Here is a 27,819-nt window from a genome sequence, read left to right on the forward strand (position 1 = left end):
TATCGGTATTTTTTCTCTTTTTCAACTTCAGTTTTATTCTTCTTTAAATCATGTTGCGTTTCTATAGTAATAACTAAAAACAATATTTAACAAATAAATAAATTTGAAGAGAGTGAATAAATAAAACAAGAATACACAAAATAAATGAAATTAAAAAATCTAACAAAACTATAAGCACTTAAAAATAAATTAAAACGATTGCATATATACTATATTTTGGTATTACTTATAACTAAAATGGCTCCGCAATTATTGCATATATAGATGGAGGGAGTCAAAGTCAACCCTGGTTCATTTGGTGGGAAGGGCACTGAGTCATTACCCAAAAAACCCTTTGTCATCACTTAATCTTTTAGAAAATGAAGTTTGTGCATATTCTCTTCTCTTGTCTTATTCACCTATTTTTTATGCAAATAAATATATTTAATTTTTTTTTTGGCAATTGTGGGCAAAGCTGCAGGCTAATAATAATATCTAAATCCATGTTTTGAATGGCTTATTATGTCAGCACTCATTTCCACCTCAAGAAGTGCTCCCTTAACTGCCTAGAATTTTCTCCCATTTCCCACTCACACCTTTTCAAATAATCACCTTTTTCACTAATATCCTTAATTATACAACTTATATCTTAATAACATAACAATGCTTAAATGATACAAATTTATTTCTAGAATAGATATATTTCTACAAATATATTTATCACAGTTCTCCATAAACCTAATTCCAAAAAATTTAGAAATGATTTTATAAGTTTTCAAACAATTCAGAAACTTGGTGAGTATCTCGATCAATCCATTGAACTTAATTTATTTTGTCAGCTATATTTCTTAATTAGTAGACATTGAAAACAAATATTTAAGGAGGCCTGTACCTCTAAAAGTGAAATACAAGGAATTCCATTAAAATAACCTCAGGCCACCTAGTAGAGTTGACCTTTTCCATCTTCTATGTTAAAAATAAAAAAAAGTTACACTTGAAAATGGTTGCATGTTATAAGCAAATTGTTGTACGTAACTTTTTATAGAAAAATGATTTATTTTATACATCTAAATTTTTTATATTTTTTATATTACTTTTTTTTTAAAATACAAAAATTCATACTTTTATAACCATTTTATCCTTATATTATATATTAAATAAATATAAAAATGAATCCTTTTTATACTATTATATTGATGCTTTAAGAACGATGGAATAATACTTCTTAATCTCTCTCTTAAGCATCCTTCTTACTTTATTCATATTACTTATTAAATTTAACTTTCAAAGTTCATATAGTTTTATTTCTTTTATTTCTAAAGAAAAGTTTTTCTAAACATATTCCAAATTAATTTAGGACAAATAGACCTATAATTATTCCATGTGATTGATATATCAGGGAAATCAGTCCTTTTGCAATCAAAATTTTGTTCTGAAAATTCCCTCCTCACATCTATAAAAAGCCTTGCTCCTTGCTGCTGCATTTCAAGAACTAAACCACACTGTGACCAAATGACATCTTCATTATTTTCCATTCTTCCTTCCACCGTATTATTTTTCTCTTTTGCTATTATCTTCTCTGCACCTTATGGAGCTGAAGCACGGTTGAAGCCCAAAATACCCATCTCTTCTCTCATCACAAAAACTCTTTTTGACTCATTTTTCCTACACAAAGATGACACTGCATGCCCTGCTAAAGACTTCTACAGCTACGACTCCTTCATTCTTGCATCAAAATCCTTCCCTGCATTTGGTACCACTGGTTGTTTAGCCACGCGCAAGCGTGAGATTGCTGCGTTTCTCGCTCAGATTTCCCATGAAACCACCGGTGGGTGGGCCACTGCACCCGATGGCCCATTTGCTTGGGGCTTGTGCTTCAAGGAAGAAATTAGTCCTCAGAGTAACTACTGTGATTCCACTAACACTCAATGGCCATGCTTCCCTGCCAAAAGTTACAAGGGAAGAGGACCGATTCAACTTTCTTGGTAGAGACTCACTTACACATATTAATGTTTACTTTATGTATAAAGGAAGAAGAAGTTGAGTACTTTTAAACTATATATGTGCAGGAACTACAACTATGGACCAGCAGGGAAGGCGTTGGGATTTGATGGGTTGAGGAATCCGGAGATTGTGGCGAACAATTCCATCATAGCCTTCAAAACTGGGCTCTGGTTTTGGATGACAGAGCAAAAGCCAAAACCTTCTTGCCACGACGTGATGGTTGGGAAATACGTGCCTGCAGAAGCTGACATAGCGGCTAATCGAACATCTGGTTATGGCTTGCTGACTAACATAATCAACGGTAAACTTGAATGTGGGATTCCTGGTGATGCAAGAGTCAATGATCGGATTGGTTTTTTCCAAAGATATACAAAGCTCTTCAACGTCGACACTGGACCTAACTTGGATTGTGCATATCAGCAACCCTTCTAATTAACTCTCACGTTATCTTTTCTTTTTCTTTTTGTATTGATTCGTTTCTCTTGCAAGAATTTAATAATGTATTGAAAGAAAGCATCTACAACCTCCTTCATGGAATTTTCCTAATGTGCTCTATCACAAGTTGACAAACAAAGTTTTATGTTCTTCTTCATCGCTTAGTGCCACACCGCCGGAGGAAATTTTAATATGTACAAGAGGAGAGAGAGAGTACAAAAAATAAATATAAATAATGAAGTAACTAACACAAAGAAACTGGGTTAAAATAAGAAATTGGAAGTGAAGGTGTCATTCTTCTTAATTTATTTTGCCACCACTTACTACTTTCTGTATTTTTTTTAATCTAACTTTTAATCTATAGTTTTTAATTTACAAATTTTATGTACATCTATTGTTAAATGTTGACTCTTATTTTCTAACTTCTGGGTGAGTGGATTGTGACGTTCATGACTTATCTGCTAACTAAAAGAATTAGTAAATATAAGAATTCTCCGAGCTGTAGAAATCCCAACTTTTCTTTCTGACTTTTATTTGAAGACACCACCATAATTGAGGATCAGCCATTGCGAAAGGATGTTTAGAAGTCAATTATCATTATCCGTTATCGGCTTACTCTTCTATTATGTTTAACTAAATCCGGTTTAGTTAAATACAAATGAAACTATAAGATTAATTTTTGTCATTAAACCATTTTATAAGTTATTATTGAATTTGAGTAACCATATCTAATTTTATTTTAAAGCTTTTCGCTCAAATCAAAGAAAGACGATTGTCTCGGTCTGGGAAAAGTAGCCACACGCTTGCTAAATAACATTGTTTTATATGCTTTGTGATTTTATACTTCTTTTGAATAAAATTTTGTTCCTTTTTATGTGTTATTTTAAAAATTATAAGGTATTATTTAATTATACTTTTATTTTCTTTTTATTATATATTCAAAATCATTTTAATATCAAGTTTTTACTTTCAATTTACGAGAAATTCCTAAAAGACAACCTTTCTGTTATGATTGTTTGGAATTGAATAACATGGTTCTATCAAACACTTTGTGTTGTGTTTTGGGACAATTTGTTTGGAGAAATACTAGGATGCAGAGAAGATCAGGCAGCTGGTAAAGGAATCCTTCGAGCTTGCTGCAAAGTTATGATCAGGCAGTTGAGTTTCTGGGTGTATGGGAAAAAGGCTTTGGACGTGAGCACAAGGTACGATGAGTTGTTGGAGAAGGTGCTGAAGGAGCGTGAACAAAAAAGATCATCACGTGACAGTGAAGAACATCATAGTCATGCAGAAAACGAAAGGGATTTGATGGACATTCTGCTTGATGTTCACCACGATCCTCATGCAGAGTTCAAGATCACAAGAACTCATGTTAAAGCCTTCTTCTTGGTAACCCTCTTTCAATTTCACATTCAAAATTAAAATCTAAAAACATATTTAACCAAATCTGAAATGAATTTTTCTGTTGTGGGACGAGAAGGACCTCTACATTGCAGGGACAAACACCTCAGCAGAAGGCACGCAATGGGCGATGGCTGAGCTGCTGAACCACCCTGAAGCTTTGAAAGGGTGAGAAAGGAGATAGAGTTGGTGACCGACAATGGAAGGCTAGTTGAGGAGTCAGATGTTGGAAAAATGCCATATTTGCAAGCAGTTGTGAAGGAAACACTGAGACTCCATCCACCAGCACCAGTGTGATTCCTGGGACAATCCGAATGAGTTTCTCCCTGAAAGATTCTTCTTGCAAGAGGAGGATGAGGATTGGAGTGATGGTAAGAGAATGAAGTTCAATTTTGTTTCATTTGGAGGTGGAAGGAGAGGCTGTCCAGGAACAGAACTTGCTTTCATCTTCATAAACACTGAAGTGGCTGCTATGGTGCAGTGCTTTGATTGGAAGATTGGTGATGATGGAGGTTGGATGAATCAAACATACACCGGAATATAAGAGGGATCTAAAGACTCTATAGGTATGGAACTATATAGTTGAAGGATAGCTTAAAGGGATTGATTTGACTACTCATATCACCAAAATGTATTTGTTTTTCGGTAGCCTAACTGATAAGAACTCCATATAGTTAAAGCGTGCTTAGCAACTGCACCAACCAATTGTGATTCATATTAGAAAGTGGGTTTTTAAGCCTAACTCAACCCCACAAAACCGGCTTGTAGGGTGAGGTTTGCACCTCACTTATATATTATAATTTGGCCTTATCTCTAGTCGATGTGGGACTTCCAACACACCCCCTTCACGCCGAGGTATAGACATCTCGTGCGTGATAGTAGAAATTGGGTGGTCCGATAACGGCCCGATAGCGGGTGGAATAGAAGAATAGAATGCCCACTTAGAACTCGCTAGGATAGGCACTAACCTGGCTCTGATACCATGTTGAATATAGTGAAAAACTATATTTGGATTAATCTCCCTTGTGTAAAATACACACATAGGGTTCTCTATTTATAATAGAAGAAATATGGGCTAAGCCCAAAATACAAATGAGAAATAATAACAAACTAATTAAAAGATAAAAGATATAATATATCTAACACTCCCCCTCAAGCTGGAGCATACAAATTGTATGAACTAAGCTTGGAATAGATGAACTCAGTGTTGAACTAGATGATTTGTCTTCAGAGTGTGAGGCAAACACAGCAGCTTGTGAAACTTCAACTTCAAAAGTGGATGAAGGAGAGCAATGGTGGACAATGACAAACTGCAAGGACTGATTCCCAATCAATGATGGATGAGTGACGGGATCAACAGTGGTAGCTGAAAGCTAAGAGCTACAAAACTGCAGGGACTACACTAAATCCTCATCAATGATGGATGGGTGACGGGATCAACAGTGGTAGCTGAAATCTACAAAACTGCAGGGACTACACCCATATTTATGTGACTTGCAGTGTCTTGGAAACGTACTCCCCCTTAGTGTGAAGGTGGAAATCTGAAAGATCACAGTTGCTGAACCACTAAAACAAAACAAAATATTAAGCTACAATGCTGAAATAAAGGCATCAAAGATCCAAAGACATGTTGGAGGTCCAAAATTCTTTGCTGGACAACTCCCAAGTGGTGATACTTAGCCGTGTATCACAAGAAGATCGGGCTAAACTCTAGCATCGAACACAGTGCTAACTCTAGCACCAAACAGCAGCAAACAGTGCTAACTCTAGCACTGAACAGCGACAAACAGTGCTAACTCTAGCACTGAACAGCGGCAAACAGGGCCAAACATCGGGCTAACTCTAGCACCGAAAAGTGGCAAACAGTGCCGAACAGCGGCAAACTAAACGGCGCCGGACAGCGGAAACGGCACCTGGACAGCGATCAATAGTGGCTGGACAGTGGTCAAACGGCGCGGACAGTGGTCAAACGGCGCGGACAGTGGTCAAACGGCGCGGACAGCGGGAAACGGCGCCTGGACAGCGGGAAACGGCGCGTGGACAGCGACAAACGGCGCGGGGACAGCGACAAACGGCGCGGGGACAGCGGCGATGGTCTGGTTGGCGAGACCGACTCCGATCATAAGTTGGGCAGCCATGGAGAGGGAGAAACCCTAAAAATTCAAAGTACTCCGATTTATGCAACGACCACAGATCCAGAAAGAGGGCGAAGAGGCGATCACGGCAGTGCTGATCGGCGGCGGAAATCTCCGGCGACGCGCCGGCACGCGCGGCGGCAGCAGCGGCAGCGGTGACTCTTGCGGCGGCGCGTGGAGGCGCGTGAGAGGTCCGTTCGCCGCGATCTTCATACCACGGTGGTCGCCCGGTCGAGACGATTCCGATGGTGTGGTCGCCGGTCGATTCTGGAACTCCGGCGGCGGCGGCGGCGGTGGCCGGAGGCGGCGACGGACTGGCCGGAAAGAAGCGGCGGCGACGGTGGAGAGATCTGACTGCACGGTGCTGACTGTGGCACAGATTTAAGAGAAAAAAGAAAGAGAGAAGGGTTGCCCACTGAAATTTTAGGGGCTGCCGGCGGCCATGGCGGCCAGCCGCCGGGAGACAGCAGAGACACCAGAAGAAGATCAGAGAACCTGCTCTGATACCATGTTGAATATAGTGAAAAACTATATTTGGATTAATCTCCCTTGTGTAAAATACACACATAGGGTTCTCTATTTATAATAGAAGAAATATGGGCTAAGCCCAAAATACAAATGAGAAATAATAACAAACTAATTAAAAGATAAAAGATATAATATATCTAACAAAATATATATAGATTACCTTAGAGAAAAGAGTATTTAGGCAGTGGACTTTCTTTCTCTCTTCCACAAATGCATAATATTGTGTAATACCTTTCAGAGTTAGCTCATCCTAAGGTTAATAACGTATGACTTACGTAGATACATATCTTTGAAGTCCTTTCAGAGTTAGCTCATCCATAAGATTAATAACCTATGGCTTACGTAGATATCTATCTTTGAAGTCCTTTACAGTAACAGGAAATTTAGCAGAAAACATCAGAATTTGACGGGTTCCAGGAAGAAATTGAATTAGCTGTTCTATTGAAGGTTGGAACTCTGGGAAGAGAAGTTTATCAACCTGAGAAAATTATACAAAATCTCGTTATTGTTTATTTTCCTTTTTGGCTTGACAAACAAACAATACATTATTGGTGCAGAAGTTACAGGTACAAAGAGGAAACAAAGAAACCTAAGAACAAGAAACATGACATATACCATGTCAATCTCTTTGTACATCACCATCCAGTAAACATTCTAATATTTTATTCCAACTAAATTCATCAAGTAAATGAATATCAGAAGAATTAATGTTGAAAGTTCCAGAGAATGAATATGTAAAGGAAAAGGTCATTGGCTCAATACTTAAAACATGAATCAGAGTCACAATAAACGTAGCCATTGCTTCTGCTAACACCATCCAATCATTTCTTAACCTCATCTTCAATCCCTTTTGTAATGCTATAAACAGTATAAATTAGCTAATGTATCTCTATCATTTAGTAAATTTCAAGAGATATGTACTACCTCATCCAAACAAGCATAGAGCAATCTTTCAGATATAATAGACATTAAATAACTACAAATAACAAATAAATTAATCATGCATCAACAACGCAGCCAAAGAAATACTATTTTCAAACTTTGGCACCAAAATCTATTTGCGCATGGACAAGACAACAAAAAAATTGGCAGCCATATGTTCAACAATCAATATATACATACAAGGAGAAATTATAGGATATGCAAAAGGACTAGTATACATGATTTATACATTCATCAAGTATTTCTTATCCAATAAAAAAAAGTTTGTTTAAAGAAATGTTCAAAACCTATAGTTAAAATTAAGAGAAATTACTCTAAAAATATTCTCAAAGAATTAGGGGCTGACTGTTTAAGCTTTGAAAAATACTATCTCTGGCTTTGGAGGATAGCACTAAAACACTTAGTTTTAGATTGGGATATTCACATTTTTCTAACAACTTGTGAAAAATGTTGGACCTTTCTTGATCAGCAGTGTACCAAATCTGTGCCTTGACAAACTTATGATCCATGAGTCAGAGTTCGTTTTTCACAAACCGATTCAAAAAGCTGAGACTTTTTACATCTCAGAATGCATATATAATTTTTTACCAATAATCCCGACAAGAGCATGAGCCTTCATTGAAATGATGGAATCTGTATTATCTCTAATAATAATCTCTCTCTCTGTAACTTTTGAAACAAGTTTTATAGCTTCATGACAATCACCACAAACACGAAGGTTTTTAACAACACGAATCACATCTTTGACACTGGTACTGATCAGTGCGAATGCAACTGCTAACTTCTCACTATGACAGCCAAGGAAGTATTCCTTCTCCTCCTCTTCTACATCAAAGAGCACAAACTCAGTGTTGGACCATAGCCAGCTTCTCTCAAGTCCTTAAATAAACTTTCAAGTTTTTCATATATCCTGTGTGTTAAAGGATGGGAAGTGTCCCCTACACGGAATTCGTGAACAACCCAATCAACTCCAACCCAGCTACACCCAGGTAATTTTTGCATCCCTTTCTCACTCAAACTTGACCTGATTTTTTCTGCTTCATCCCATCGACGGCTCGCTGAATATATATTCGATAAGAGAACATAATGTCCTGAATTCCACGGTTCTAACTCAATGAGCTGCATCAACACTTGTTCAGCCAATTGGGTATCCTTGTGTAACCTACATCCTCCCAACAGTGCTCCCCAAACAATAGCATTCGCCTTCATTGGCATACTCTTGATCAGATCCCGTGCCTCAGCCAACATTTTTGCACGAGCCAAAAGATCCACCATGCATCCATAATGCTCTATAGTAGGAGTCACATCAAAAACACAACTCATGTGACTAAAATATCGCCGACCATCATCAACCAAACCAGCATAAGTACACCCACAAAGCAAACCGACAAAAGTGTTCCCATCAGGCTGCATTCCAACCTTTCCCATTTGGCTAAACACCCCAAAGGCAGCCCCAGCCTTTTCCCCGCTACTTTTTTAGTTCTTCTACTCTCAATTTTTCCGTTACCCATTTTTCTTTAAGTTGGGATGCATTGTAAGATGAATGAGTTTACATGAACTTTAGTGCAATAAGAAAAAGAGGGAATAGGAATATTTAGAAAGTGGAATTCTGCCTCATGGAGAATTCGAATTTTGCATAAGGATACCTACGATGAAAAAAATTGAGGAAAGGAGTGCGTAACATGCACACTTGTATTTTGTGTTGGAATATAATGAATATTCTCTTATCCTTGGTATTTTTCCTTCGTGTACAGTGATGATATTTCTAAAAGAGCTGAGAGTGTTGTCATTTGCTGAGTTAATATCTTGTAAAAATCTAAATCGAGACAACATTCATTTTGTAGTGTCTGTACTCACTAGGAGAATTTTGCTTACATTTCCAATAGTGTTTTTAGCTTTAAGGTTATTACAATTTTTATGCTCAGCATTTCATATTTTGTACCAGTAAAAAATTATGTTACAACTCATACTGCGTGCGTAAGAGGTGTTAGTATTCTATAATGAAACTGTTACTTTTGGAATCCCATTCCCTCCTGCGTGAATCCTTTCCCATAACCAGAAAATTTTCTACACTTTTTTTTTTTCTTTTGTTTAGTTAAATCTGCTGTACAAAGTGTTGATAATAGTAAGTGTTCAATGCATTTGCAATCTCAAACTACTTTTCAGATCTGCCCGCAATGTAACATTACTCTGTTTGCAGTCAAAAACCAGAAAGACTCTGGCATAGAGCATAGTTTCATTTACCCAACATATTAATATTACTATTTTTCTTTCATTTGGCGTCTGTCTTGAAAATTGAGGGAAAATGCTAATGGTGAATTAGAAATTGAGTTGTAGAAAGGAAACAAAAGTAGTAGCCCGGAAGGGATTAGAATGTACAACACTATTCTTTTCCATTATCTTCCAAGAAAGAGCAGAGTGAGCTATGCATATACATCTATCTGTGCATGCTTCGCTAATTAAAGTAAGATTTTCTAAAGTTTCTGATCAGCCACCACAGTAGAGTCTCACTCTAGAGGACAAAATTGGAAATCTCCGCCAGTGTCTGCACACTTAACACCCGAATGTGTCTACCCTCGTGATCTTCAATCTCTTTACTGTGGATAAGAACATCCTACACCATCGAAACAACAAGCACATCAATACACAGAATGGAACACATAATGATGCATTTGTTTCTCAGAGACAAAAAGGAATCTATCAACTTACTCCCAAGGAACATCTCCAACCATGACCAAATCCCCTTCTTCATCTTCGTATGTTAGTACATGGCATCTCTCGGGTTGCACTCCATTCATCTCTGTCCCCCCTGTTAACACGCGACAATATTTCACTGTTATTTCATACACTCTTTTCAACACATTCTTATAATCTATAAGTTAAAGAGGAACATTCATAATTTCATAATCTATAACAAATTATGAACTAAAAGTAAAAGAAATTGAATAGATTAAGGGCAGCAGACTCACAAAGAATGGTAGTGTCGAACATGTGTTCGAGACTCTTCACTAACTCATAATAGCTTCCATGAGCAAGTATATTGAGTTTCCTTCCTATTGGAATGCCTTCCATGTAGACCTTCACAAAGAAGCTGCTATGGTCGTTGCAATCATTAGCTTCAGCCGCTTGCGAAATGTTCACAAGAGGGTGCTGTGGTTGTTGCCAATGCCCCCTACATCATCAAATCAACACACGAAATAATTAGTCTTCAACTAATGAAAGTTTCAGGATTTCAGCATACATAAATAGTACCATAACACAAACCTTGAAATAGAAGAACCACCATGGTGAGCGGCGGAAATGCTGAGTCCAAGACTAAGATCAGTGGGAAGCTCTTGTGTGAGAGAGGATGCAGTGGAAATGAGAAGGTGGTGGTGGTTGCTGCTACTGCTGATGGAAGAGGAAGAAGAATTAGAGTGTTTTCCCATTGTGGTATTAAGGAAGTAGCAAGACTATGATGATGATGACATACCAAGCCGCCACCTTAACGGCTTAAATAAACGAAGAAGAAAGAGAGGATGGTCCTATTCGTAGAATCAAGACTTCCTCTGCAGCAGAGCCACTTCCCACCCCACTTTTTCTTTTTTCCATGTAATTGCTTGCTAGACCTCAAATGTTGTCATGGTAGCCGACAGCTACACGTGTCAATAACAAAACTCCAACTTGGCATCTTCCATTGACGTGTGTTTATTCCCTTCAATTTTTCACTATATATTTAGCTTCAACCCTCTACAGTCATAACCTCAATTAGTAGTAGAAACTTTAACAGACATTGGAGTTCTTAAGAATTTAAAAATATTAATGAGAAGGTTAAAAATGAATTTAATGATTGATTAGTAGTGATTTAAATTAAAATTGTGAAAGGGAGGGAAGGATATGGTAATGGTGAGTGTTATGTTAGAGGGAGTGAATTGATGGGGGTGGACAAGAGAACATCGATATCTGAAACCTTGTACATACATGTAATATCCGGTAATCAATGTTCAATGGATATAATCATCGTGTTGCGCATGAGTGACCTTGATTGGAGAGACAAAATATATAAAGGCATTGGAAGTGGTGATGCTACATAAACTGCTGTGTGTTCAGAAACATATTGATGTAGGTTCCTTGAAAGGTTCTGTGAACAGCAGAAAAACCATCAACAACACCACAACATACTTATGAAGAGAAGTTGTGCGCATTTATTACCCCTAACTTACTACCAGACAACCTTCCTCTCTTTTCCTTTTCAACCATTCAACTACACAACAAACAACCTTATTGCTACTATCATTTTCTTTCATGCAAAAAAGTTTTATCATCTTTCTAAATAATTCAAAATGTTTACCCTTTCTCTGTCTTCAAACCTAGACTATGTATTATTTCTGAGACAACAGTTATTTACACCAATATTATAATAATTAACTTCCCCCTATATATGTTAGATCTCTTTTTTTAAATTTACATGTCTATTTTCACAACTCTTTTTAAATTATTCATTCTACTAACTATTTCATATTATAATATGTTGATTTACTTCACAATATTTTATAGCCAGTAAACAATATACAAGATAAAATTAAAGAGGTAAATTCTTTATGAAAATTGAAATTTTTTTGGCATAATTATTTAATTGGATAGAAACCAATAATTATATAAGAATGATATGATGGGTACTAGTAATTTAACCATAATATTGAAAGAGTAATACAAAATACTCTTTCCGTTTTAGTTTTAAAAATATTTAAATTGAATAATGCTTTCAGCTTGTAATAAAATACTGTTTATTTTATTCTTAATTTGGTTTCAAATAAATTTTAACTTGCAGTAGATATATATATAACATATTTATTAAAATGGTAAACTTTTTTTAGTGCAATTATTTCAACAAATAATAAATTCTGATGTTATTAGCTAAATTAACTAGTTTATATTATAATTTATAAAATATACAAAATAGGCATAACATTTATGTAGACCTTTTGAATTTGAAAGTATGTATTAATCAATGCAAACATAAATATCAAATAAAAATATGTTAAAAATAATCTTAATTTATAAAAATACTAATATAATTTTTTTAATCTTTTCCTGAATAAGCTTATAAAGAAACTCATCGAAGAAAGTTATAAATATACTTGCTTTTCTTCTCTCATTCTTTTATATCTAATAAAATTTATTAAGGTCATCATCGAATGATTATTTGATCAGTTTCTTATTTTATTTTCTTAACTAACACAAGACATATATAAAATAGCAAAGTAGTTTTTTTTGCCTCTGAAAGTTTTCAAAAGTAACATGTAAAAAACAATTGTTTTTATTTTCAAATTTATGTTCTAATATTATGTCAGTCTAGATGAATTAAACTGGAGCTATTAAGAAACACTTTTAACTTGAATATTGCCTGTAAAAAATGTAATCTAGCCATGGTTATGAACTCTTAAAATTGGTGTTCCAAACAAGGTTTATATTCAGCAAATTGAATTATCACCTGAACTATTTATACTCCTAATTATTAGATCTTTGTTGACAGTTTATGACATTGAGCATGACCCTGAAATTACAATTTTTCTTTGTTGATATTTATTGTGTTTTTAAAACAAATTGTATCAGTGGTAAGAGTATGAAACGGTAGACATGACTATAAATTGAAGGAAGGAAGCAATGAAGAAGAGAGGGAGCACAGTGACATTGGGAAAAAAGATGTTATCAATGAGAGGGAGCAAACCATAACAAAAAAGAATCAGAATGGTGGAACATTGTGACAAGTGTGAATCTCCTAATCACTTTTTAAAACGCTCAAATCATAATGCACTCCGGTATCGGGGACACAAAATCAACCTTATTTTTCTTTTGTTTAACCAAACCACCTACTGTTTCATATTATTCTTAGTTTCACCTCCATTCAACACCTCGCTCCCACGTGTCCAATGTAGTTTTTCTTTTCCCTTTCACATGTTGTTGGTTCATAGTTTTTAATGTTTCTTGACAAAGATAAAGAGGGAACAGCAATTAAGAACCAAAAGTTAAAGAGGGAACAACAGCTTGTATGCTTCTATCTAAAGAAACGGCCAATGCTAGCTAATAAATATTCAAACAGAAAACCAGAAAAACCTATTATTCAGAATCTCTTTAACACATTTATTAAAATGAAAAGAATAGGTTTAACACAAGTAAAAAGAATGAGGAGGAAAAGGTCAAATGTTCCCCGCCACCCCAACCGTAACTCTTAAGGTTGCTTTCATTAGCCATCAATCTGTCATTTGGTCTCCAACACTGTATTTGTGTTCAACCTTAGAAAAAAAAAAGCAGAGTGTAACCTACATTCCCCTTTTGTTCAATAGAGTTAGTAAATGTCTCACTAACACATTGGCAACATCTTTTTGTATTTTACCACTGTTTTTCTTTTTAATTTCTTTAGATGTCTCTCTCTTTTTTTAAATCACCCTTTAATCTATACAAATTGAGTTCTATTTTGTGATAATTCTGTAGAAAATTAAAAAAAGAATCTGTGCACATTTAAATTTATAATTTTTTTTCTTATTTTTTAAGTTTTTTATAGAAAAGTTATAAACAAACTCTACAAATATTTGAAAATGTAATATGTATAAAGAAATGTGAAACTTAAAGGGGTAATGTTCTCGTACCAATCAATAAAAATACTGTAATATGTATAAAAATAAATTGATACGTTATAATTTAACCAATAACCAACTAGTAAAAAAACTCGATCATTTTAACTAGAAGATATTGTTAGACTAAAACCATTCAAGTTCTTATTCTCACTTACTTTTTACTGCACAAATTATATGCATTGGTTACAAAGTAATAATTACAACAATGTGATTGGCCTTAGATCATATTTTTTGTAAATTTTATTCACTTCTTGTCAGGTCATATGTTTGACAATTTTTAATTCTTTCAATTTGATTGAAATAATTTGTGGGAAAAAGATTCCAAAATTCAATTATTTTAAACTCTTAAGCTTTTTTTTTATGTTTATAATGATTTAATATAGTATTGGGTTTGAGTCATCTTATATGTTATTTTTCATTTTCTTTATATAGTAAAAAGTTTAATAATTGGTACTTTGCAATAAGAATTCACATGTCCCACCTTTCTGTCTTTCATTCTGAAGGAAGTGTACTAAGAAATGAAAATTAAATTATGCAATCATAGAAAAAAAACGGTATATCTGTCCATATTCTAATGTTGATTTATGATTAGTGATTTTACTTCTTCTAATGAATGAAAAGATTGTTTTTTCAAAACTTTTATATGTTATAGGAGATTAACAGTTTCATGCTTAGATAAAACCCTATAAAAGTAAATTAACTAAAAATAGGATATATAATTGGGTTAAATATTTTTTAATTTCTAAAAGATTTTTATTTTTTATTCTTAATAAATTTGTGAATCGTTTTGTTTCTTAAGTTTTTTCATTTGACTTCAAACTAATATGTGAAACTTTATTTTAGAAAATATATAAAAGAAAATTTTAAACAAATTTAAGGACCAATTAAAAGGTAAAAAATTGAGAGACATCAGAAAACAAAATATACTTTCAGGGACAAACATTTTATTTGATGAAAAAAAAGTTAAATACATATTAGAAACCAATATCATATTCAAGTTTACATTTTTTTATATTTTGTTAAAATATCAATTGTATTAGTTTTGTAGCTTGTCACTAAACTACATAATTTCGACGAAATCATCATTCTATTTTTTAATCCTTCATTTCACTACTAAAAAAATAGATCAATTTGGTCATATGATTTATGTTTAACTACAAATAAATCAAACATTAAAAAACACATCACATTTTTTTTAAAACAAGAAAAACTTTATTATGTCTTATTTTTAGTCATACTTATAAAGTTTGCTTGTTTATGATTACAACATTTACGTCAAATTACAAATGAATCAACATAAATTTATGTAAAATCATAAATGATCTATCATATATGAATTTTTAAAATGATAATGTGTAATTTTTTCTGACCACTTTCTCTTTTAAAAAATTTAAGTATGCGACTTTTTTCTTCTCCAATGATAATGAGTCTTAAGGTTCCATTAGTAACTAAAATAATTTATTTTTCAATCTTTTATGTGTAATTTCTCGTGATTATGTTTAATTACATTTATGTTATATATGAAGATGAGTTATTTAAACATCGGATACATTAAAATCACAATTACTTTTAGGAAATTTAATAATGTCTCTTTTTATTGTTAATTTCTCATGTCGGTTGTAAATGTGTTTGTGGTGATTACTTCAAATGCATTAGAGTTTTTGTAAGTATATAATTGATGTATGTGTTCTATATCTTGTTTCTTGAATCTTACAGAAATGCATAAATATATATATTATAATTATTTTTCTTTCTCTATTATTGTGATTTGTATTTAATATAAGTAGAACAAAGTAATTACAATTATTATATTTTTTGTATTTCAAGTTTAACTTTTAAGTCAAAACCATTTTAAAATAAAACACGAAAAATTTTCATTGAGTATTTTAAATAATAGTATTTTAAATATTTTAAATTTATTTTAAATATTTATTTATAGCACTCTGACTTAAAACACATGTGTTCAATTTTTTTACGATAAAAAAATTAATAAAATTATAAATATAATTATAAAAATAAATTCAAATAATTTTTATAATATTATTATTTTTTAGATAATTTTTTATTATAATAGTTATTTAAATTAAAAAAGTAATTAAATTTTAGAAAAAAAAACAAATGAAATTAAAAAAAATAGTTAAATTTAAAAAGTGGTGAATAAGAGAAAAATTAGTAAAATAATTATTTTAATTTTAAAAGATACTTAAAGATAAAATTGAAAGAAAAAAGAGTTTAACCTAAAAAAGAGATAGACAACCAATTATGTATGAAGTCCTCTGTGGATGCTCATCTTAATATGTTTTTAGGATAAAGTTTTACTGATACTGTTATGAAGCTTAATTGTCGTGTAAGATGCTTCAAAACTTGTAAACTATCATAAGATGTTAATATATATATACATTAATATTGATGGTGTAGTAAGAAATGAAAATAAAGACTTCATATTTTGGACATAATGTCCTGAACAAAGATGACCCATTAAGTGGAGGGAATTCTTCCTGCACCTCCAAATTTTCTTCCTGCACCTCCAAAATTATAAAATTCCCACTTTTTCCTTATGATTTTTTTTTTTAAATTTCATCTTTTTTCTTATTCTTCTTTTTACACTGCACCCATATCCTGGTACCAGAGGTGAGGGCCAGTGAATGAGGGAAAAGGAAAAGTAGGGTTAGCTTTTTACTTTCACTGAGGGAAAAACTTGGCACTTTGAAGTTCTTTGGGGTGCAAGAAAAAAAAGCTAAGAAAACATATATATATATATATATATATATATATATATATATATATATATATATATATATATATATATATATATATATATTAAAGGCAGACTTTACATGATAGTATTTCCTGATGTTAGATTATTGTTCCATTTAATTATATAATTTATTAGGGCCCAGCACTTTTGATACCTAATAAATTTTATACCTACTTTATATTTATTATTTTACTTACAATCTCATTTTTTATTTCATTACAAATATAAAAAATTACTTTTTCACTGAGAAAATTATCTTAAAGTAATTTGTCAAAGCGAGACATTTGATATAAAAAAGGATTTCTTAATCTGTTAATCGAGAATGCTATTAAAATAAAATGAGTTTAAATCTAATCTATTTTTATGTATAGTGAAATTAAATATTAATGAATAATTTAATAAGATTAAATAATAAATGACAGTCTATTAGTCTCGTTGAAATAAATATCATAAAATATAAATTTAAATTCAAAACATCTTTATTAAAATAGTTAATAAAGATTATTTATCTAAAATATATGAGATATCCAATAAATAAAATGAGAAAGTAATTAATGACATACTAGTCTAATACAATACATATTATGAACAGTATAAGTCATTCTACATTCTTTGTGAACTTAGAAAATTGATGAGAGACTTTGAAAATTTGATGAGACGATGAATGTAAAATTTGAGAAATGAGTCCTTTGAAAGTTTATACTAAGGTTTGAGTATCCTTATCCAAAAGAGCTGCTGACATAGATTATGATGTGACGCTGGAAACTTGGCTCATGCTTTTTAACTATTTTCCAACCTCTTGAATGGAATCCTATCTCAACTTTGATAACTACTTCATCAAACGTAGATACTAACAGAAAGGTGGAGAAAGAAAAAATGACTTTTTTTTTATTAAAATATCTTCCTCCTACTCCATACTAATAGATCCCAAAGTGAAGAAGAAAAAGAATGATAGAAGTTTCTTTCACCTTAAACTTACTCTAATAGACTAACTCTTTTATACTTTTCCTACTTCTACTTATAGAAACCTAACCATTTAACAGATTTACTAGCAAGATTTGCTTTCAACCAGCAAGGCCAACCTAATGATATTTATATATCTGAATGTAAACATTATTCCTAGTTTTAACTGTTTCTGCTCAACAAAACCATTTATCATCTTCACCACTGAGCTGTTTGGAACAACTTTGGACCACAATATTATTTCAAATTCCGTATTTCATCATTATAGTAGTTTTATGATAGAGGCTTCTTTAGTTTCACTTTTTCTTTTTTTTCTTTTTATATTTGACTGGATAGACTTCCAGGTGTAAAGACTCTTTTCAAGTCAATAGAAGAAATAAGTGTAGAAAAAAAATAAGTGAACATATGAAAGTATAATAATTATGAGATCATCTAATAACATGTATTTATATATTTATATTATGATTAACATGTTAATGAATTCTGTTACTATTAACTGATTATGTTTATATCATAAATAATATCATTTTTATAAATAATACATTTTCCTGATTCATATAAATTTCATACTTAAATTTTATGTTCATTGGACTATTTTAAGTCTATTAATTATAATAATATAAATTTCGATAAGTACAATTTCCTATTGTAAACTAAATCAAACGTTTTCGCTTTTGAGGTTAATTTTTTATGCAGTTTTATTTAAACTAGGTATCGATTCTGCCTTTTATTATTAGTTTTTTTTTCTTTTTCCATAAAAGCTTCTTGTTTAATGGCAGATAGTGAGCTCCCTAAAGCAATTATGGTATTTGAGAAATAAAAAACCTTTTGAGTAGTTCCTAATTGTCCTTTTTTTTTATATGTAGATGATTTGCTAAAGCTGCTAATAAAAATATTTGGCTTCAAGGACTGTTACATATACTGCAGTATAGAAAATTTTTACAATGATACGTGAGTTTAAATTTTATTTGCGAGTCTATTGTTTCATTGAATTGTAAAACCAGTCTTTCAATCTTTTAGCATTATTTCTGTACTGCTCTACCTTATAATTATGCTAAATATCCGCTGGTCATGTTTGTCAAACGGAGATTTGATAACCATATAGATAAGTTCCAACAAAAGTATTTTTTCTGAAATATTAAGGTCATTCTACTGTAAAGATTGTGGACTGGTAAAAATACAGAATGCATGCACATACAAATGCCTCCACCACGAGGCACCACAATTATTCACACACCAATACTGAGACTCTTATTATTCTCTTATGCAATAATTATAATTATTTATAGGATCATCCAACCCGTTACGTATACTTATTAAGTTGTTGGTGATTAGACATTTTAGGAAAAATAAGATATCTTTTAACAATTTCCTTTGAATACAATTTTAAGATAAGATTGATTAGAATTTTTTTATTTTGAAATTTAACAAAATAGTATTTATTAAATATATGTTTAAAGAATATCTTAAATGTAATACACTATTATAAACTATAAAAAGAATTATCGTAAATGTTACAATATACTACTTACGCTAAACACTATAATAAACGTTTAACATTTTAAATGTAATGTATAAATAATATTTTTCGTTTGTTATATAGTTTTTCTTTGTATGTGCAAATGTTAGATCCTCTATAGGACAAAGTGTTTTATTCAAAAGTTTCGTGCTAATTTAGAAGAACTTTGAGAAATACAAAGACATTCTAGGAATGTTTTTTCAATACTTTATGTTTGATCAATCAGTACAACAACACAGTTTATCACTGCAAAAGCACAATAGCATCTACCAAAGTAAATGCTCTAGAGTAATATATCTTTTTTCAAAGTTATCAATAAATAAAAGACTGCATGAAGAAGAGAAGTAACAACAATTATCATCAAGAATGAATTGATTGCACATATTCTTTCGCTACCAAAGTTTTGTCTTTGATAGTGCATCATCTAGTATTGAGAAAATATCTTTGTAACAACTTTTTTCAGATCTACTTTGTATTGATCAATAACATCTCCAAAAGAGTTGTTCATCTGTACTGGTTCTAAAAACACTTTGTTGTTTTTGGATGATAAAAAATAATTTAAAAAAGTTTAACTCAAGAAGAGTTAAACAGTTTTAGTCAGTTAAGTTATTGTAAAACCAAGAGTGGTGAAACTAGTTATAACTTGTTAAAGTTAATAAATTTAAGAGTGTTTAAAAAAAATTGACCATAACTCAGATTGAGTAAACTACTGTAAAAATGAGTTTTCATGCTTTCTTTTTATTGTTTTATACACTTAAAAAATTCTTAAGAGTTCAACCCTATAACATCTACAAACAATGTGTAACACATTGTGAAAAAAAAAATTAAACCTCATTTCTATAATTTGTCTATTATTTCATAAATTTTAATATTAAAAAATATAGTTCTTAATATTTTATCGGACAATACTCGAAACTCAACCGAGCGAAAAATAACAAGGATGATATTAAGTTGATGCTTAATTGTCATTTTAATATATATTTATAAAAGGATATACAAATAAATAAAGAATGAGTTGACCTGAATGTGAATAGGTGTTGATGGTCTCATACAACAAAGTGAAATATGAAATGTGATGGATCAATTGATGAATTACAAAAGAAATGATGGGCTTGCTTGAATGTTACTTGACAAAGGTATCATTTTCCTTTTGCCGGGGCCCAAATATTTAGAAACAACAGAAACAGATTTGAAGTTTAGCCTCAGTGGGTTGGATGAATGCTACACAATAATCACAAAGATAATAAGGGTGTTGCTTCCTCCACCACCACCCTATATTTCCTTCACCTCCCCACATTATTTTAAATACAATTATATCTTTAAGTTAAAAAGACTTTTACTTTTACCCTATTTTAAATAATTTAAAACCTTAATTTTACTTTCCCAGCACCATCCATGGAACTCTCTTCCTCTTTCTCCATTTTCGTTTCACCTCCCCACCTCCCGCACTTCCATTCCTTTTTCTTCCCAATATTTTTTTTGGTTTGAAAGCTTCCATTGTCGCCATGGTGTGGAGAAACATCGAGGAGCGTCTAGAGCATCAACCAGCGTGAGGAAGTATACATAAAAAACAAACTCTAAAATAAAAAAAATAACCTTTAAACAGAGGTGACATCTTCAACGGATGTCAACATCCGTTTAAGGTAAAACGGATGTCGACATCCGTTTTTTCTTAAACGGATGTTGACATCCGTTAAAGGATGTTGACATCCGTTGAAGGATGTTGATATCCGTTGAAGGATGTCACGTTTAAAGGTTACGTTTTTTATTTTAGGATTTTATTTCAAGGTTTATTCGAATACGAGGAAGCAAGACACGCACTGCACCACTCCACGCACTGCACCACGAGAGCGATACTGCACCACGAGAGGGAGACTGCTTGATAATTCTTTCCATCACCACCAACCTTTGCAACTTGAAGTATCTCACAACGACGAAAGAAAGAGAGGAAGAAATATAATGTTAAAATGAAAGAAAAGTATTTTACTCATATACGGGACTAAAATAAGTTATTAGTGAAATAGGTTGTGAATGGATAAAATTAAAAAATAATAACCCTAAAAATAAAATTTTAATGAGGAATAAAATAATAAAGGAGAGGTGGAGGGAGAAAGGTGTGATGGTGGAGGGAGCAACACCCAGATAATGAACACCCACCAGGCTCATATGAACGAAGTAAGGACACCAAAAATTTAAGAAAAACCTCTGTTGGATTTCGTTTACATTAAATAATGCACCTAAGATTATCTATTTATCTTGAAAAAGGACATTTTAATGTTCGAATTAACTTAAAGAAAAGTGAGATAATAAATGAACAACAAATAAACTGAAATTTATAATTGAAATTCCCACATATTTATATTTTCCTTTATTCTATGTACATTATTACTTTAGCAACTAATGGATTATCAGTGAGTTATTTCCATTATTTTTGCTGTTTGTCACTTAATAACATTACATGCTCGGTTTTCTCTAAAAATAACAGTTCTAAATGTAACTGCTAAAATTTAAGAAATGTTAGGATTTGGCCTGTTTGCACTGCTTACATGTCTACCCATTTATTTTATTTCTTTGATTTGATTTTTTTTTTAAATTTAGATAGGTTGTTATGTATGTGTAAAACTTAATCAAATTATATTTTAATAAATGTTTATAAAATAGAAATTTAATCAACACAACTATTAAAATTTACATTGTTATAAATTAGATAATGAATACAAATTTTAATACAATTTGAAATTGTTTAGAAGTTTATCATTTCAATTTATTTTAATGGATAATACGATATTTTAAAGCTTTAAATTTTCATTAATAAATAGCATATTTATAAAAATTTAAATATATATGAAATTTGATAGTTGACCTGAAGCTAATATACCAAATTTCAAATGCCTAATTAATTAAATTTAAATCGTATAAAAAAACCTATGAATGTATAATTTAACTAAGTTTTACACTTATATAAATGAATCTGTATACTGTATTATATATAACTGATAATATATGGAAGTATTGATTAGAGGTAAAAAGAATCAAACATAATTATAAAAATATTTAGAAATAAGTAAGATTATCGAAATCTTAAAAACTCAAAAAACGTAAATTACTTAACCAGTCTAGTTCTAATCAATTAAAACCTTACAAATTCATTATAAATAACATTGTTCACAAAAGATAAATATTATATATATATATATATATATATATATATATATATATATATATATATATATATATATATATTATCTAACACATATATCTGATTTGAACATGAGAATGTTTTTTTTCAAACATACTCTTTTCTCGATATTTTAGACCTAATACATTTCAAATTACTTGAAAGTAAAATATGAACAAGATTAAAAAATATGAATAGAATTCTTATAAATATTTTGATTTTGTAAGAATGTGTGTGTGTGTGTGTGTGTTTTTTTTTTTTAAAATAAGTTAAACCAGGTTATATAAAAGATAAACCTTTCAAAATATCCTACACAACATAATATATCCACAGGCAAAAGTTAAATGATGTAAATTACATATAAACAACTATGATAGAGAGATATGACAGACATATTATTATTATTATTGAAACCTTATTAGAGTAAAAATTAATATTTTAGAATTTTTTTTTCCGAAAATGAGTTTAGTTTAAACTAAATTAAATTCCTGGAAAAAAATTGGACAGCGGTGGACAATAATAGATATAATGGGCATCTTGAATATTTTGTTTGCAACTGAGCAAAATAATGGCATAGTAATTATATATATATATATATATATATGCATAAATAATTTATGTTTTTATATTTAAATATTTGATTGTGGTTCATTAGAAATTATGAAAAGTAGAAAGTAGGCATATATATGATTAGATAGTATTTATCTATTAGAATAAATTTTGATTTAAAAATTTGATCGGTGAAGGTGTGCAATAATTTGAAGAAAAATTGGAGAAGCGTGTTGTGGAAATATGATATGTGCGAGGACAAGTGTATTATGTTATCCTCACGCCCGTAGAGTGTTATGGTGTCGGGAACTGTGACTGTTGTTTGGGGGTGTGTGGTGTGGTGGCTGTGTATGTTAAAATTCCAAGTATCGATATCGATGAACGCGAAAAGTACCGACAAGAGTACACGGTGGCACGTGAATTGAATGTGAGTTTCACGTGAAAGTGGGAGACCCACTCGCAGATTTTCTCTATACCTAAGATTGAAAGATGAGACATGATGCATGAGGGAGGGTGTGCCTATGTGTGAACCCACTGGTCCCTCCACTTACATCCTCATGGTTCAGCCTCTTCCAACATCACAACCTTAGATTCCTTTTCTTCTTATTATCATCTACACGTCTCCCTCTCTATCTCTCCTTTGATTTTCCTAAATAAAATCCACAACTAACCATGTCGGGAACCTCTGCATCTTATCCTTAATCCCATTACATCTATTGCTCTTTCATCTCTTTCCTTAATTATTAAGAAATAATAATAACCTCAGTTAAAAAAAAAACAACATTCTTTAACCAGATTCTCTTCATCTCACGTAAATTCTTCAAATCCTTTTGATATGAAGAATTTGAGACAAGAACGAAAAAGCAAAAACAGAAACATCTGGTTTCATCGGCCGAGAATATATTCAAGATAACTTGTCTGTGCATGCGTGATTCAGTTTGTTTAAAAAAGAAACAAAACAAACAATATAAAGATAGAAATAATGTATATGTTTATTTAAATATCTCCTTTTGATTTGGGAACATGGTGTGTCCTTATGTTTGATATATCACATATCATTAGGAAAATGTGGAATAAAAATGCCGGAAGTTAGGAAAGGAGGAGAGATGACGCTGGTCCAATTCGCTTGTTTGATACCTAACCAGTTTCATAAGATGACAAAACAGAACTGCATGAAATTTGTGGTCACCTTTGAGAGAATTAATCCACCCACTTTTTTATTTTTTATTTCGCTGAGTACTAGGAATTAAACTGGGAAATGACTTGTATGCCATTCCAATCAATACCACATTGAGTAGTACGTAGTATTTATTACCAATTCCCTCCTAGCAGAGCCATACATTACATTCATTCCCTCACATCCCAACATTTTCCACCGTACAACAAACCACTGCAATCCATTATTTCAGCACTACTTCTCATCAACACCTATAGAGTTCGTCCTTGCACACCGCCAATTCCTCGTCACAACTTAATTTCAATTTGTTGCCTTCGTCAACTCATGTGCAACCCAGAAACAACATAGCATCAAATTCAAGCAAGGAATCTCAATTGTTTATCCCAGTTAATTTCATTCAATCAAATGATTCAGGATATGCCTGACTCCACCCGCTCCGCTATGACAAGAAGCTCCTACTCCTTGTAAGTGTTAATTAATCTGGATATCATGGCTCATATCATAATATCCTTTCTATATATTCCTCGTTTAGTTTTAATCAAAGTGAGTGATTTTGTTTCAGTTACGACAATGATTTCCTTGAGCTGGTGTGGGAAAATGGTGAGGTTGTTGCACGAGGAGGTTCATCAAATAAATCACCCAGCATAAAAAGAACAAGGTTGAACCCTTTATACTCACTTGAAGATCACCTTTCCCCTCTAAAGGAATCTGACATGAGCTCTTCGTATCAAAGCAATGCTCAAGATTCCTGTCATTCCAGCCAAAACAAGAATTCCTGCAAGCTTAACGAGGAATTTGAAAACTTATTAAGACCGGCAAAGGACTCTAAGCCCGTTACCCCAGGACATGGTCTCTTACAACAGTGTTCACCTTCATCTCCTCTCAAGAAACAAAGAACTGATTCAACTCAGACACCACCACCACCACCGAACACACGGCACATGGGGTTTGATCAAACAACAGCTAAAGTGAACTTCTCCAATTTTTCGATACCTGCAGTCTTTCTCAAATCCAGTACTTGTCATGGAAGCAGTACAACTCAGCAGACAAAACATTATTCATATCCAGCGAGAATGGAGGAGATTGAAGCGCGTAAGGTTGAGAAATCAACTAAGGAATCACAAGGGTTTCAAAAGCAAACATCCTTAACCGTTGAAAGAAGTGCAAAACCACCCCCACCCCTTGATGAGCACTCTGAAGCTATTGGTCTGGGAATTCACAGACACCAAGGTCAACTGCGTTATGACCAAACCTCACCCTCAGAAGCACTTAGAGCGAAGGAAAAAGCTTATAATAATAATAACACTGTCTGTAAAGAACCGTTCCTAGCTTCTTCTGTGTGCTCTCTTGGAGCTTCAAACGACCCAAACGTTGGTATCAGGAAAAATGAGGACACCGACGACTCAACATATTTAAGTGATGTAAGTGGAAACCTGGGCTATGTTTTTACCTTCTTTATCCCTTCGTGTTAGTTACCGTCAGTCTCATGGAACATGGATCAATTTGTTTGATGCAGAATGACGAAGAGCCTGAAAATAGGGTAAAGCAAGATGGGGAGGGAAACAGACTCAAGAGAAGCAGAAACGCTGAGGTTCATAACTTATCTGAAAAGGTGAGGAAAAAGTTTAGCATATGGTAAAGTAGATCCCATGAAATAAAATACACCTTAAAATATATATATTCACAAAAAATAAATAAATAACAGATCAAGAGCTTGTATATCTATAAATTAATTCCATGTATCTGACCGCTGTGGATATTTTTGCAGAAGCGTAGAGAAAAAATCAACAAGAAGATGCGTACATTGAAAGAGCTCATACCAAATTGCAATAAGGTACGTCTGAGTGAGTACGAGTGCATTCAAGACAAGAAACTACTGTACATAGTTCATAATCATTTTGATCTTTACTAATTTAATTTTATATGATATATAGTTCTATATCATTAATTGTTTTTCATAAATTAAGAAATTAAACTACATATATCACAGATTTACTAGGACATAATACATACCTGGTAATCTCAGACTTAACTTTCTCATCAAGTGTGCTAATCTTTACAAGCAAGAACTTCTCGCCCTTGTTTTCTCTAAGTTTTGCCTTGTACATCTCTCTAGGTGGACAAAGCATCAATGCTTGACGATGCCATCGAGTATCTGAAGACTCTAAAGCTTCAGTTACAGGTAAAATTTGAAGTCTATTTGTGTTGTATTGGAGACTTGGCCTTGATTTACAGATATAGGAATTTGAAGGAAAGTACAAAGCTTAGAGTTATGTATGTGAAATGATGCAGATAATGTCAATGGGAAGTGGATTATGGCCACTTATGATGCTACCTGCTGCGGCAGCGCCTCACATGAATGGACCACATTTATCACAGTTGGTGGGAGCTGGAATGGGATTCAGGCCACCAGAGCTTCCTGTTCCACCACTGTCAGCTATCACAGACTCCAGACTTCATCAGATGTTTGGTTTCCCCAACCAAATACCAACCATGCCAATGCCTCACGCACCTTTCTTCCCCGTCATTGGAAATTCTCCCACACAACCACACTTGGCCGCCACCACCGCACCTACACAACATCTTGCTAAATCTGCTGCATCTCTTCAGGTCTCACTCCCCACCAACTTGGACCCTCTGGAAAATGCAACAAATCAACTGCAGAATCCAGTGTCCTTTCATCCCCACGGCATCAGTACTCCTTTCATTTTTCCACAAAAGTAGAGGTAAATGTACAGTGAGTGATGAAATTAAGAAATTAGATTAGAGAAGTTCATAGGAGGCCGGTGTAGAATTTCGTTTACCGTTTTTAAAAATACACTGTACATTTTTCTCATCCCAGAATATCAGTTGCAGAATCTGACATTTCACAGTTTCGTGCGTGCTTTCAGCCTTGTACTTTACTGGTGTTTTTACCCCTGCAATACACGAGATTAAACACATATAGTTCAAGTATCTTTTTTGGAAGCCCGGGAAAATGATAAAAAAGAAACATTAATGTCAAAGAAATAAAAAAAAATGTAACATATTTCTTGAACAATTGAGTATAAAGAATAGAACAATGGAGACAGAAAGTGGTAAAACGTGTTTTGCATACCTTGTTTTGTAAGGAGATGGTATCATGTACCAAACTTCCCTGTGATTTGTCCGGCGATCATATCTTCTGGATTCTCTATAACTTAAGTTAGCAAATTGAAACATAGAGTGTGTCAATAACAATTAGGATGACAAAAACGGATTGGGTTCGACAGATCGATCGTCAACTGGTGAGAAGATAGGGGGATCAGATCAGGATATTGAACCTGTCAACCTGTATCAATCCGGTCGCTACTTCTGTGATGGCTTTTTCTGTGGGTGCTTCTTTTTCTTCAACACCATCGATGTCAAGATTATCCTCCTTTGTCTCTAGTTGAAGTTCCATGTAATATTCATTCAATTCCTCGTTATTAATTTTGTAAGTAGCAATTATGATTTGGTCCTCTTCTTCATTCATGTCATCGTTATCAGATCCTTCACTGGAGGATTTAGATCGTCGTCCTCATCACTATAGTAAACTCGGAGATTATTCTCTTCAGTCACTTCATAACTTGTATCTGATGATTGATCGGCTTCAGCCAAGTTTTCTGATTTAGAA

The 27,819-nt window shown here is 32.7% G+C and overlaps 4 protein-coding genes and 1 pseudogene across 4 annotated transcripts; 3 read left to right on the forward strand and 2 right to left on the reverse strand.

Moving 5' to 3' along the window:
- The first annotated feature begins 1,430 nt into the window (after positions 1-1,430).
- Positions 1,431-2,575, forward strand: LOC124821550 (chitinase 10-like). Its single transcript, XM_047293450.2, has 2 exons — positions 1,431-1,964; positions 2,049-2,575. The coding sequence occupies exons 1-2, from the start codon at positions 1,492-1,494 to the stop codon at positions 2,413-2,415; spliced, it is 840 nt and encodes a 279-aa protein (XP_047149406.2). The 5' UTR covers positions 1,431-1,491; the 3' UTR covers positions 2,416-2,575.
- Positions 2,576-3,426: 851 nt separating this feature from the next.
- Positions 3,427-4,363, forward strand: LOC148198144 (cytochrome P450 705A12 pseudogene; annotated as a pseudogene).
- A 1,441-nt stretch (positions 4,364-5,804) lies between these two features.
- LOC148198145 (putative pentatricopeptide repeat-containing protein At3g08820) lies at positions 5,805-8,852 on the reverse strand. The gene is made up of 4 exons (XM_088115716.1): positions 8,315-8,852; positions 8,013-8,249; positions 6,270-6,322; positions 5,805-5,972 (listed from the first exon to the last, which is right to left on the reverse strand). Exons 1-4 carry the CDS (start codon positions 8,850-8,852, stop codon positions 5,805-5,807), a joined length of 996 nt encoding a protein of 331 aa, XP_087971842.1.
- A 683-nt stretch (positions 8,853-9,535) lies between these two features.
- Positions 9,536-10,967, reverse strand: LOC124847365 (auxin-responsive protein IAA20-like). Its single transcript, XM_047324847.2, has 4 exons — positions 10,689-10,967; positions 10,394-10,596; positions 10,134-10,233; positions 9,536-10,038 (listed from the first exon to the last, which is right to left on the reverse strand). Exons 1-4 carry the CDS (start codon positions 10,850-10,852, stop codon positions 9,978-9,980), a joined length of 528 nt encoding a protein of 175 aa, XP_047180803.1. The 5' UTR covers positions 10,853-10,967; the 3' UTR covers positions 9,536-9,977.
- Positions 10,968-24,096: 13,129 nt separating this feature from the next.
- LOC124845768 (uncharacterized) lies at positions 24,097-27,057 on the forward strand. The gene is made up of 6 exons (XM_047322929.2): positions 24,097-24,649; positions 24,748-25,606; positions 25,702-25,797; positions 25,954-26,019; positions 26,302-26,367; positions 26,478-27,057. Exons 1-6 carry the CDS (start codon positions 24,591-24,593, stop codon positions 26,907-26,909), a joined length of 1,578 nt encoding a protein of 525 aa, XP_047178885.2. The 5' UTR covers positions 24,097-24,590; the 3' UTR covers positions 26,910-27,057.
- The last annotated feature ends 762 nt before the right edge of the window (positions 27,058-27,819 follow it).

The sequence above is a fragment of the Vigna umbellata genome, chromosome 5, assembly GCF_029865625.1.
Source record: "Vigna umbellata cultivar VRB3 chromosome 5, Vumbellata_1.0, whole genome shotgun sequence".
NCBI classification, from domain to species: domain Eukaryota; kingdom Viridiplantae; phylum Streptophyta; class Magnoliopsida; order Fabales; family Fabaceae; genus Vigna; species Vigna umbellata.